Source organism: Gracilinanus agilis, chromosome 2 (genome assembly GCF_016433145.1).
Source record: "Gracilinanus agilis isolate LMUSP501 chromosome 2, AgileGrace, whole genome shotgun sequence".
Taxonomy (NCBI): Eukaryota; Metazoa; Chordata; class Mammalia; order Didelphimorphia; family Didelphidae; genus Gracilinanus; species Gracilinanus agilis.
In genome coordinates, this window is record NC_058131.1 from 698348105 (window position 1) to 698361413 (window position 13309).

Here is a 13309-nt window from a genome sequence, read left to right on the forward strand (position 1 = left end):
CATCAGCTGAGAGGTGGGAGTTCCTCTCAGAACAAGTGAGAGTCAATGAGTTCACCAGGTGAGACAGCACAAGGAAAAAAGAATAAAAAGGCTTTGGAGGACAGTGACCTGGAAAGAATCTACAAATGAGACAGTAACAAGAGAATTCTGAGAGCAACGTAACACAAACTCAGAGAGAAGAGGACCAAAGAGGAGATGATAAACAGCATGGATTACAGCGAAGCAGACAGGAGTATATGGAGAAAGGACCGTCCTATTGGGGTTTACTGTTCACCCAAGAAATAAGAAGTCAAAGGATAGTACCAACTTGTTCTCAAAAGATTTGCAAACTTTTAACAAAAGTAGAAAATAATACTCCAAAATACTAAAAGAAATGCAAGTCCAAAGAACCCTGCACCCCACCTTGCACCCCACCAAAATATTCATAGCTGCACTTCTGGGGAGAGCTAAAACCCTGAAACACAGAAGTCTATCTATCGGGGAAAGGCTGAATGACTGGTCCATGACTCGTGGATATAACAGAACATCAGGAGATGAAGGGAAAGTTCTCTGCGATAGGAGAAAACTGGGACCCAAATATACCGTTGGTGTGACCTGAACCATTCTGGAGAGCAGTGCCGAGCCGTGCCCAAAGGGTCACAAACCTGTGCAGGAGCCTTTGCCCTTTACCACATCTGTATCCCAAAGAGCTCCAAGAAGGGGGAAAGGATGGACTTGTACAAAAACAGAAATGGCGGCTCTTTTTGTGGTGGCAGGTGACAGACGGCTGAAGAAGTTGTGGAATATTACTGAATCGTGAGAAATGATGGACAGGATGAGCACAGAAACAAATGCAAAGACTGGCATGAACTGCTCTGAAGTGAAGTGAGCAGAACCAGATCGCTGAACAATCACAATAGTACGTGACGTGATGATCGACGGTGAACGAGCAACTCTTGTCTGCGATGCAAAGCTCCGAGGGACTCGGGATGAGAAAGGCTCTCTCTCCGCCACCCTAGAAAGAACTGAGGAGTCTGGATGCAGATCAAAGACACCGTTTTCCATTTTATTTCCTTTTTCTGTGTATGTCTTTCACAACATAATGAAACTAGAAATGGGCATTACATGATGGCACGTGCATAACCTGTCAGATTACTTGCCATCTTGGAGAGGAGGAAGAATTTGGGTCTCAAACTGTTAGAAAACAAATGTTTAAAATTGTTTCTATGACTGATTGGGAAGAAATAAAGAGTATTACTGGGGAAAGGGGAGAATTAGCGGGGATGTTCTGGCCAAGGATGGTGGGACAGGAGCATGGAGCAGGTTTTAGGGGATGAGTTGGGAGACTGGGAGAGACTGAAGGTAAGACAGCAGGGACAACAGAGAAGGCAGTTTGCTGGAGGAGTCAAGAGGAGATGAAAGGTGCCTAGAGAAGGGTTGCCTCTTCACTGGAGACCAGAGGGAAGGGCAGCTGTGAGTGAGACAGGAGAGAAGAGAGAGATCTCATTGAAGTCAGAGGCTATGCCTGAGCCCAGTGGGTGGATGGGGGGGAAATGGTGCCCAAGGGCTGGAAGAGAGAACTTGGGAGAATGGAATAGACCCTTTGCCTTTCAGCAGCGAGGGTCCACTTGACATAACCCCATAACCCCTGGGCAGACCTTCTCATCACAGATTCCTAATTCCTTCCAGCTCGGTGCAGCAGGAGGTGCCAGGGCTGAAGGAGGCAGGTGGGGAGAAGGATACAGAGAAGAGCTATGAAAACATCATCATTTGATGATTCTCTCAACCCCACACCCTTGTCAGCCTGTGGACACCATGACCTCGGGGATAAGTCCCTTCCTTCGACCCTTCACAGGACTGAAGGGAGAGAAGAGCATTTTGGCCCACCAGCCCAGCAGCCATTCCCAAGGAATGGCCTCCCCTTCCTCAGGGGCCATTTGCATCACCCTAGTGACTGCTCAAGGTCCAGAAGGAAGTCGGGAGGTTCTCCTGGCACAAAGGGCTCTGCTAGCTCACTCGCAAAGCTGGAACTTTTCACAGGAAGCTACAGATCGGCCAAACACTGGAATACACATCAATGCTCTGCATTTTCTAAGAATCCTTGCCTAGGATTTCCTGGTATTTAAAAATCTGGGCAGTGCTTCTGCCACCACTGGAAAGTCATCTTTGCAATGCCACCTGTGCTCAGGGCACACAGGGCTGTGAAGAGCCTTGCCGGCCAGCAAGGGGAGCCACTGGCGAGCAGGAAAACTAACTGAGGCATAGTGGCCGTCCTGCCTCCATAATCTTCCATCTGCTACTGATGGGATGCTGCGCTTTCTAACCAGTAGGAACGACCCGGACAAGGACCGAGGGCTTCAAATGTGCACATGGCATCGGCTTAAAAGAAAAGAGAAAGCTTTTTAATATCCATTTTTAATTGACTTTTGCGATGTTGAGGGGAACCTACTGAGGTGGGTTATGGGAAACTTTCAGCTTGAACTTGGGAGGGAGGGAAGGAAGGAGGACAGACCCAGTGATGAGGCGAACGAGACGCCCCTGGCCACTCTCCACTCCCCAGGGCTCCCTCGGGCATCATCCCACGCTCAGGAAACGCCTGCACAGCACTTCTGCACCCAGTGGCAGTGGCAGCCCCTTAACTTTCTCCTCTCAAGATAGGCAACAATTCACCATTTTCTTTCAGTTCCTGCAAAGACAGAAATTCAAGGAAAAGCTCTAAGCAAGGAATGATTCCACATACACCAACCAGACCTAGACAAGCCAAAGGAGCCCAATTTGGACTTTAGCAATATCTTAACTTGAGCACTGTAAAAGTGAAATTTGGGAAATGCCATCTAAAAGTATATACATTTACTATGGACATGTGGGAGACTTTGAAACTACATTTCCCATGATTCCTCGTGGTAGACAGGAAGTGGAATGATGTAAGAGAAGGGATATAAATTCCTGTAGTGACTTTGAACTTCCTCTTTAGCTCTTTAGCTACTCTTTAGCTACTGGGTGCAGGATGAGAGGGGAGGTAATTATGGCTGAAGCGGCAGTTTTGAATTCTTACAGGCCCGTGGTCTAATGACTTTATCTATCAGCATGGCTTTAATTAAAATATTAATTTATATTATTATATCAGCCTTTATTATTTTTAATCATTATAGCACACACATGATGACTGTGGTGTGCCCCCCCGAGGTGGAGCCCCACTGGGGCGTGCCCTGGCACAGGCACTGGGCAGAGGGGGCTGCCCCAAGTCCCGGGTTCTTGGTTTCCTCAGTTAAAGACTTGGCTGGGCCAACTGCCTGGGCCACACTCCTCCCTGGCTCCCAGGGCACCTTCTGGACCTGCACTGACTCACCAGAGCTTCCAATGAGCCCGGGAAAGAAAGGCCACAGAACTCCTGGACAAAGAAGAGGAAATGGCTTCTCCTAGAGGCTGCCCAGGGATGGAGGGAGCTGAGGCAGAATCAGTGCACCAAGCACTGGCCCTGGAATCAAAAAGACTCATCTTGGTGGGTTCAAATCTGGCCTCAAGTCTCCTACTAGCTATGTGACCTTGGGCAAGTCATTTTGGCCCATTTGCCTCAGATTCCTCTGGACCACCAGACTGTGAATGTGCAGCTTGGTTTGGTGGAATCTTCTTAATCTTTTAGCCCTTGTTAAAGGGGAGAACTATCTAGGTAGGAGAGGGAAGGGAGAATTTGGAAATGAGGGCAATATGAAAGAGTGAGAGGGACAGAGGGATGAATGGATGGAGGGATGGATGGATGGATGGATGGATGGATGGATGGATGGAGAGATGAACAGAGGAGCAGCAACACAAGGACAAAACTATCCCATTAGAGGCTGCCTTCCTAGCAGGGGGCCTTGACTCTGGGGACCAAAGCCCTGCAGACCTCCCTTTGCACAGGTGCGGAGGCGGGTGGAGGCAAACCGGAAGAAGCCTCCTTGGAGCACGCAAAGCAAAGCAAGCGTTCTCATGGTCTGAGGATGATGCTCCCGTCTCTTTTTTTTTTAAATGAACAATTGATTCCCTTTTGACCAATTAAAATACAAACACTTTGATTTAAAAAAAAAAAACCGATCCACATCGAGCTGAGTGAAAACCGGAAAATGCATTCGTGGCCAGGAACGAAGCCCATTGCCAGAGCGTAAGGCTTGCAGCCCCACCAAACCAAGGGAGACCGTGAAGGGAGAATCCTGTGAGTCTTTCCAAATGGTGCCTAGATAACAGCCTGTGAGCAGCGAAAGGGCCGCCCCCTGCGAGGGACACACACAAGTCGGCTACGCTCGACCCCTAAACGAGCCGCACCGATGGCATCGTCCCAGCCATAAAACATGCAGACGAGGCCAGGCTCAGAGCATTGGGGGGGAGACGGGCAGAATTCTCGGTGACTGAAACCAAAAGCCCCCATAACAAATGGGATCTATTTGGGGCCTGGAGGGCTTGTTCCAAGCACGACTGCAGGAAAAGCCCCTTTTTCAGGAGGCTGATGCAAAGGCAGGAAAGTCTGCCCCGGGCACAAAGGACACACAGCCGGGCTCAGGCGGAGAACGAGGCTCCGTTCTGGATGGGACACACGAGGAGGCTTTTGGGCCTTACGTTTCTGTGCGGAGAGCTCCTGAGAGGGTTCCCTGGAGGTAGATGACCGGGATGGGGGGCGGCCTCGGAAGTCAGGAAGAGCCCCGCGCCCCAAGCCTACGCGTTGCTTCTTCGTGACTAAGGACAATTGGGGGGAGGGATGGGTGCAGGTTTTGCAAAGTATTTTTTCAAATCGTGAATAAAAGGAGCCAGCTGCAGGCTCAGTGGATGGGGAGCCAGGCCTAGAGGCAGGAGGTCCTGGGTTCTAATCTGGCCTCAGATACTTCCTTGCTGGGTAACCCTGGATGAGTCCCTGAACCCCCATGGCCTGCTCTTTGGGACTGATTCTCAGATGGAAGTTGAGGGTTAAAAAAAAAACATCAATAAAAGTAAATTTCTGTAAAAGGCCCCAGAGCCTCCGCTGGGGTGCTGCGGGGTCCCCCTTGGTCCTGTCTGCAGTCCCCCAAGGAGCCATTCGTTACCTTCACTATGTCTAGGCCTCCGACAAGCTCCCCCTTCACGTAGAGCTGGGGGTACGTGGGCCAGTTGGAATACGCCTTTAGCCCTTGCCGCACCTGCGGAGACAAAGGGAACGAGTTTTTCCGGGCAGCCTCTTCTCCACCACACACAACGGGCAGAAGAAGCGAGAAGCACGACTTACTTCCTCGTCCTCCAATATGTCAAACGTCTCGAAGTCCACGCTGCGGGGAAGCAGAAAGGTTTCACATTACACGCGCCGCCCACAGATGCAAGAAGAGCCCCAAAGCCAACCCTCCCGCTGCGCATGGCTCGAGAGATCGTCCCCTGCCTGGAGGTCCCTAGAAACATTCTCTGGCCACAGAAGGCGATTGGTCAGCCCCAGCCGGCCCTCCTGCCGGCCAGCTGCTGAGCCACAAAGGGTCTGCTTCGCCTGGGCATGAGCAAGTGAAGGCCAAGATGGGGAATTCTCTACCACCTGGGATGTCCACTCTGGGTCAACTCAATGTTTCACAGCAACCCCGACGGTCTCTCCCACACCAAAGCAGGCCACCTCCACCCTCCAGCCAACAGGAGGTCCTGGGTGACGGCCACGGCCAAGTCCCCTGACCCTGGAGCCCAGAAGAAGGGGCCCAGAATCCCAGGTCTAGCTGGGGAAAGGGGCTGGAAGGGCCAGGGAGTCAGTGAGGACAGGAGGTTCGAGCCTCACTAGGACCAGACAGCCCGAGCACCCCAAGAGAAGCACGCAGCTGCCTCCATTTCACCATCGCCTCAGCGGCCCGAGCCACCCCCAGAGGGCTGGGGGAAAAGTCACAGATAGGTGTCGGGAAGGGGGTGCCGTTCAGGCCAAATCTGGGCCCCTGTTCCCTCAGACCTGACCCTCCTGTGAGTGACCAGGCTTTGGAGAGTGCGCGTGCTCGCGGGTTTGTTTTTATCTTATTTTCTAGTCCATCCTGAACAGAAAACTCAGGATCCAATAACAGACAGGGAGGCTGGCAGTCTGGCTCACACCGAGCTCCACTGCTTGATGCCAGTCTGTGGCAGAGCCTTGGCCTGGGGTCCGAGGCAGAGACCGGATGAGCCATCTTTCCCTCGGGGAAGAGCAGAGACAAGGAACGAGAGGGCAGGCAATGGGAACCATGAAAAGGCTTCCCTCCAGGGAGGCTGGAGGCATCCCCAGCGCACGATGCTGCCCGTTCCCAGACTCCGTACAGCGTCATTCACCCAAGGGACATCAAGCAGAACAAGCTGGACTCTGACATCTGGGGCCCTCCCAGGGCCCCGCAGGCAGGCCCCACCTCCCAAGAAGCAGGGCATCAGGGTGGCCTCAAGCACTGGCCCCAAAGGCACGAGCGCCAGGCCTGCTCTTCACTTCTCCCTCGTCTCAGGCAGGCAGTCAAGTGGCCTCCACGGCGTAGTCCCTCTCCTAACCATCTCACAAGCATGGCCGAGGGGCGGCAGTGTGGGTCAAAGCACGAATTCCACCTGAACAGGGCCACCAGGACGCCCGACAGGGCTGGTGAGCCTGTTTGGGGGACAGCCCCCCAGGGCATAGCAGAGCTCCCCAAATAGCTGAGATTCTCTATATGAACTCAGTGGGGCTTGGCAGTAGCCGGTGCCCATTTCTAGAAGGACAAACTGGCCCTCTGCCAGGATGTCTGTCGATATTCCTCCCCCCCAAGAAAATCCAGCCGCTACATAGCTGGCAAACAGTGCCCAAGCGGTGCCCTGCAGAGCCCTGGCATCACTGTCCCAGACGTGCTCGGGAATTCCAGAAGCAGCATCACTACACGACTTACTTAATCCTCAAGCACAGAAGGAAAAAACACCCCCAGCACCCATCTCACAAGACCGCTCTTCCACCTGGCTGGAACTATACTGTCCTGTAGGCCAGCTGGTTGGCAAGTGACCATTTCTGAGGCTGCCGCAAAGCTCCTGGAGCCTGCATTTGGCAGGGAAAGATTCCCCTTAAGAGTGTATTATAGGGGGTAGCTGAGGGGCTCAGTGGATAGAGCCAGGCCTGGAGAGGGGAGCTCCTGGGTTCCAGTCTGGCCTCAAACACTTCCTAGCTGGGTGAGTCACTTCACCCCATTGTCTAACTCTTCCTGCTCTTTCACCGTGGAACCATACGCAGTATTGATGCTAAGAGGGAAGGTGAGGGTTAAAAAAGTATATTCCAGAGCAGGAGAAACAGTCCCCAAACGGTATTTGTTTTAGTCAAATGCACAAACCTGGAATTGTGTGTCCTTTACTTACCCCATATTGTTAAGTATTTCTAGAATTTGTTTGCTGAATCCACATTTTGCCATCTAAATAAAACAAAATACACGTTAGGCTCTGTGGGTGAGTGAAGCCCTCCTCTTCCCCCGGTCCCCACGTCCCCCCTCAGTCCGGTACTGCTCCCCAGGGCAGCGTCGTGGGCTTGGAGGGATCTCGGCCTTTCACATCTCTCCGCACTGGCAGGATGTGCCCCGGCGGTTTATAATCTCAAGCTTCAAAGAGTCCCTGTTTTACTTACCTTCTTGCTGATATTCAAACCAATTCCCAGGAAAATACAAAGTCCTGGCACACCTGCTACTCCCACACTCGTGGGGAAAAGTTGGGGATTTTCTTGATTCCCCAACAGGACGTGTTCCAGCTTCCCTCCATCAGCGGCACAGGAGGCCGGCCAGTGAGGGCCCCGCCTGGCATTGCCATCAGCCATCTCAGAGCGAGGCAGACCCACCTAAAACCCTCTGGCCCTGCAGGAGCAGGACCCTGGGCTTCCCAAGTGGTACCCCAGAGATGCCATTACATGGGCTGCCTGCTGCCAGGGTTCACCTGGAGACTAACAAGGAAAAGGGCCTCTGCCTGATCTCTGGGGCTCCCCCTAAATCAGAGGATAACGTGCATTCCTCAAAGCAGCAAACCCCACGTTCCCTACAGCTACTTGGGATAAAATGGAAGCCCCCCTCGCATCACCCTGGACGCAGCCAGGCACTGAGCTCTCTGGTGTCACAGGACCAGCGCCCAGAGATGACAACCAGAGACAAACCCAGAGCTGTCTACACAGCCCAACAGGCGCTCTCTACTAACCACTGGCATGAGCCATCTTCCAAGTGAATCTAGCGGCTAGAGAGCCTTGCAGAGCGTCCAACCCAGTAACCAGGCTAGCAGCGAGAGGAAAGGAGCCCCGCAGCACCGCTGACGATCGGGCCGAGCAAGCCAGGGATAACTTGGGCCAATTAAGGCCGGGCTGGCTTCCTGGTACCCCCCGGCTTCATTAGCTAAAGCTCAGAAAGATCGCTAAGTGTCCCCCTGCCGCAGATGCTAGCATCCAAGGAAATGACAAACCAAAGCATCTTTGAGCTCTTTACCTGCTTGTTTCCTTTCATAAACAGCATCACAGAAGCTTTATTTGTCAGTACTTTGAGCCTACGGAGAGAAGAACGATAGCAAGGGCTCAGCTCGATCGTGAAACGCGGCTCAGGCTCCCCGTCCTCAGTAACATGGATGGGAGGACCAGGGGGATGAGAGCTCCCTGTTTTTCCAAGAGCTATTAACCAAACAAATGCATTTATATTTGCTTTATTTCCTGCCTTCCCTAAACCACTGTAAAGCAAGAGATTGCTTCCAAAGACACAAATGCGCCTTCAAGAGGCCATTTCAACCCTCAGGCTCCTCACACTAAAAAGGAATCAATTCTAGAGGGATGGAGCAAGTGAGGGACTCGGAGCCTGTCTGTGCTCTGCCTGTCCAGAATGTTCTCATCCTGCAGGGAGTCGCCACAGGTCGTGGCCATCCCACACCCCCATTCGGCAGCACCGCTCCGCCCGGGACACTGCAGAGGAGGCCTGGAGAAGCCGCGGCCCCCTGGAGCCCAGCAACAAGTGGGCTTCCCCTTGGAGCCCCTGCTCCATGGGCGTCTGCCTCCATCACCTCAAATATCACGGCAACGGGCTGGTCTGTCGCGTTCCAGTGGGCTGCCTGGAGCCCCTCAGAGGCCTCCGTCACTGCCCTCAGCTCTCAGTCAACCTTCGTACATCTCAAAAGGAAAAACTACTCCCACAGGCCTATGTCGGTTCTCACTACGGTGGTGTCGAGAGGATTAACTCCATGAGATTTGAGGGAAGAGTTTAAATTCCTTGGATAAATGCTATGGAGAAAGCTAGAGCTGCTACCTTATCGCTTGGACCGAGATCACTTGCTCAGGCTGGGCCTTTGTCAGGAATGTACCAAACATGGAGGGAGAAAGGCCCCTGAGCCTTGAAAACAGAAGTCATGAAGCAAGGGCACTGAGGAAAGGCTTTGGGGTCTGCAGCCCCCTACAGGAATCAAGGCTCACTGACTCCTAGTTCACACATTCCTCGAACCAAGGGGAGCGTCCAGGTCTCATTGCATGAGAAATGGCGAGAGCCAGACGCGACCAGACCAGAAGCAAGAACTAGCACCAGTCACTGGGACAGGGAAGTGACCAACCATCCTACAAACCCAACAGGTGGGCACGCAGCCCTCCATGCTTGCCCTGATACCTCCAGAGAGCACCACCAGAGCCCTGGCAGCCTTACCCACTCACTGATGCCCACCCGGAGAGCTCCCTGTCTGCTTTGTAAAGGGGCTGGAAGCAGAATTACTGAAAATCCAGAAGGGGGACCACCGAGTCACCGAAGGGCCCTGGGCCCCGGGGGCCGCCTCACAGACGTGGCACCCAGATGACGCGCAGAGGCACTTTATAAGAATTTAATTTTGTTTCTAAATTAAATGCTATTATAGTAGAGATGGAGGGAGGGTCTGATCTCCCATCTCCTCCCCAGCATGTCCCAAGCCTGGGACACCATCCATTCTAGGCAAGTCCCTTTCCAGGCAGCCGGGAAGGAGCAAACCCAGGGTGGACGAGGGGCCTCGTGTCCAAGGTTAGGAAAGGCAGTAAGTCTGGAAGCTTCGCAAATGAGAGGCAGCGTTGCCCGCCTACGTTCCCCTGGGCTCCTGCAGGCTGCTGCACACACATGACAGGGCCCAAGTTAGGAACAGTTGTGGCCATGACTCATCTATTCTCACGTGCAAATGAAGGGAGAAAAAATTTAGTTTACTTCCAAGAAGAGAATTGCTGTCAATTGAAAGGGAAATCCTTCAGCCCCTCACAGAATCGTGAGTGCAGGGCAGCTCAGTGGGTGGTGAGCCAGGCCCGCAGAAGGAGGTCCTGGGTTCAAACGTGGCCTCAGACACTTCCTAGCTGGGTTAACCCCCAACACCCAGCCCTGGGCGCTCTTCTGCCTTACAACCAATACTCAGGATCAATTCAAAGACAGAAGGTAAGGGGTTTTTTTTTAAAGAAAGAAATCACGATGGCCTGGCTCACGAGCTGCCTGTGGGTGCTCGCACACCACCAACCTGTCAAAAGAAGTGCCAGAGCCCGGGATACACCCCCCAAACAGGCCACATCCGGCAGAGAGGGATAGCCTGAGAACTTCCGAGAGCAGACACACCAGAGAGCCTTCCTCACCTTTCCTCCAGCTTGGGAGCTTTGGGGCAGATCGTGTCTAGTTCTTTGGACGCTTCCAGTTCCTACAAGAGACCAAACGGCGATTAAGACAAAGACACTGAGCCGAAGGATTCCTTCTTCGTCGCTCCCTCCAAGAGCTGTCTGGTCAGGAGCCCCCCAGGCCATTTACCATCTCTCACCAGGCCAGAAATCATCCCATTCTCACAACAAGACCTGATTACAACAGGACAAGGATGAGGCATCCTCTTCTCCTGCAAGGGGGGGCAAACAGGCAGGGTTGGCAGCAAGGTCTACTTAACCCCTTCTCTTTGTTAAATTTTGTTGGGCTGCTGTTTCAGCCACGTCTGACTCTTCCTGACACCGTTTGGGTTCAATGGAGTGGTTTGCCAATGCCTTCACCAGCTTATTTTCCAAATAAGGAAACTGAGGCAAACAGGGTGAAGAAACTTGTCCAAGGTCACTGTTAAATGGGACTAATCAATTCCGGAGAGTGAAAGCCATACTCAGTATGCCCCTATACATGGAGGGATTCTTAATTTAAAAAAATATGCATCAATAAAACATTTTATTGAGAAGAAATTATTTACAGGGCAGCTGGATGGCTCAGTGAATAGAGCCAGGCCTAGAGATGGGATTCAAATCTGGCCTCAGACACTTGCTAGCTGAGTGACCCTGAGCAAGTCACTGAACCCCCGTGGCCTAGCCCTTAGAACCAACACTTAGTATTAATTCTAAGAGGGAAGGGAAGGTTTTTTAAAAAAGAATAAATTATCTACTACTACTAGGTCTGTATCCCAGATCCCAAAAAAGGGGAAAAGTTCCCATTTGTACAAAAATATTTGTTACAGCTCTTTTTGTGAAATTATGGGGCTGTCCCATATAGGGGAAGGGCTAAGCCATTTGTGGTATATGATTGTGATGGAACACTGCCACGCTGTAAGAAATGACAAGCGGGATAATTTTGAAAAATTTGGCAAGATTTACATGAACTGATGCAAAGTCAAGTGAGCAAAACCAGAACACTGAACCCAATATTTTTTGATAAACAACTGAACGACCAAATTTTTCGCCATAAACAGTGATCCAAGGCAATCCCAGAGACTCATGACAAAAAAACGCCATCTGCCCTCTGAGAAAGACCCGATGGAGTCTGAATGCAGACCGAAACAGCCTAGATTTCACTCTTTCTTTTTTTTTTAAGCTCTCCTTCCACAAAATGGCTAATATGGAAAAATGTTTTGCATAATTACACACAAAATCTCTATCAGATTGCTTTCTACCTCAGTGAGGGAGGAGGGTTAGAAAGGAGGGAGGGAATTTGGAACTCAAAAATAAAACAATAAAAGTTAAGAAATTGTTTTTACGTGTAAATGAGAAGAAATGAAATATTACTTTAAAAAAAGAAAAAAGAAATTAGCTAGATGGCACTGAGAATAAGATAAAGATTTCTCCGGTTCTAACCTTAACAATATCGAGTCCTCCTATGAGCTCTCCAGATACATATAACTGAGGATAAGTGGGCCAATTGGAGTATGCTTTGAGTCCTTGACGTACTTCTTCATCCGAAAAGATATCAAAACTGCTGAATTGAATATTATGCTTGTTAAGGATTTCCACCATCTGCCTGCTGAAGCCTGTGTTTGGGGGGAAAAGACAATTTAGCTTCCTTCAGATAATTAGAAAAATTTTAATCATTTCATTTGCCTGCCAGTTTTTCAGTGAGATACCCAGCCTGCCCGGCTCCCTGGAAAGACACGGGCTGGACACCATCTCCCCACCTAAACCCCGACCACAGAAAATCCCTCGGACACAGAAAGAGGCCTGGCCTTCTTCCCGGAAGTGAGGGGCTGGACTAGAGGCCCGGGGGCTGCCGATCCTTTGTAATCACCCCAGATGGACCCAGACCATTACCTCGAGCCCCTCCTTGGCCCTACCTGAAAACATGACAGCCAGTCCTCTCACCTCTTGGTTCCTGCCCACCCATCCAGCCCTATCCCGCCAATCCTCACCCCAACTCTTCAGCTCCAAACCGTGCAATCAGACAGTCAGGGAGAAGGGGGGGAAAAGGGGGGAATCAATTTTTTTAATCTAGAACACTTCCAGAAACTTTCTTTTTTTTAATAAAACCTTGTCTTCTGTCTTAGAATGGATATCAAGTGTTGCTTCTAAGACAGAAGGGTGAGGGGAGACAATGGGAGTGATTTGAATCCAGGACCTCACGACTCAAGGCCTCACTGCCTCTCAGAAACCCCATCCTGGGGAATTCACTGCCAGCTGCTGGGAGCTGTTGACGGCGCTTCTTCCCTTTGCACGTCACGACCACCTGAGGGGGCTCGTTTTTAAATCTGTTCACATTCCCCAAAGTGCCTAATGTGGTTTTTACTATTCTTCGGTGCCCGTTTTTTATTACGTGCCGATTTTATGATGCGATGGTGACACATTCTGCTCTCCACTTTTCTGGCATAACTTCCTTATGATGACATTAGTACCAAACAATTAGAAGAGTCTTTGATAAGCCTCGGAGTCTCTGCGTGAGGATTCGGAGATGATTTCCCCCAGCAGGGACACGAGCTGAACAGAAAGCTCGAAGGGTGGCACCTTCTCCCTTCAGAAGCGAGGCGGGCTCCTCTCTGGGTTCCAAGGGTGTCCAGGCCAGGCTCCCTTGTCCTCCACCAAGAGGGCCTTTGCTCAATGTCCGGTGAGCCTGGCCCGCTCTCCCTGGCCTGCTGGGCATCGCTTTTCCTACAACTGCAGTGTTCAGTTCACGCAGAGCCTAGAGTAGACTCGAGCTTCGGGAAT

General features: G+C 51.4%; 1 protein-coding gene across 1 annotated transcript in view; it reads right to left on the minus strand.

Annotated features, from left to right (window-relative positions):
• Positions 1–2375: 2375 nt before the first annotated feature.
• Positions 2376–13309, minus strand: part of GLRX3 (glutaredoxin 3) — a 28810-nt gene continuing 17876 nt past the window's right edge. The window contains exons 5-11 of the mRNA XM_044659187.1: positions 11972–12144; positions 10511–10572; positions 8385–8442; positions 7285–7337; positions 5213–5252; positions 5034–5126; positions 2376–2665 (exon numbers count right to left, since the gene is read on the minus strand). Of these exons, the coding sequence (XP_044515122.1) occupies positions 2615–2665; positions 5034–5126; positions 5213–5252; positions 7285–7337; positions 8385–8442; positions 10511–10572; positions 11972–12144 (530 nt within the window). The 3' untranslated portion in view covers positions 2376–2614. The remainder of the gene's footprint in view (positions 2666–5033; positions 5127–5212; positions 5253–7284; positions 7338–8384; positions 8443–10510; positions 10573–11971; positions 12145–13309) is intronic.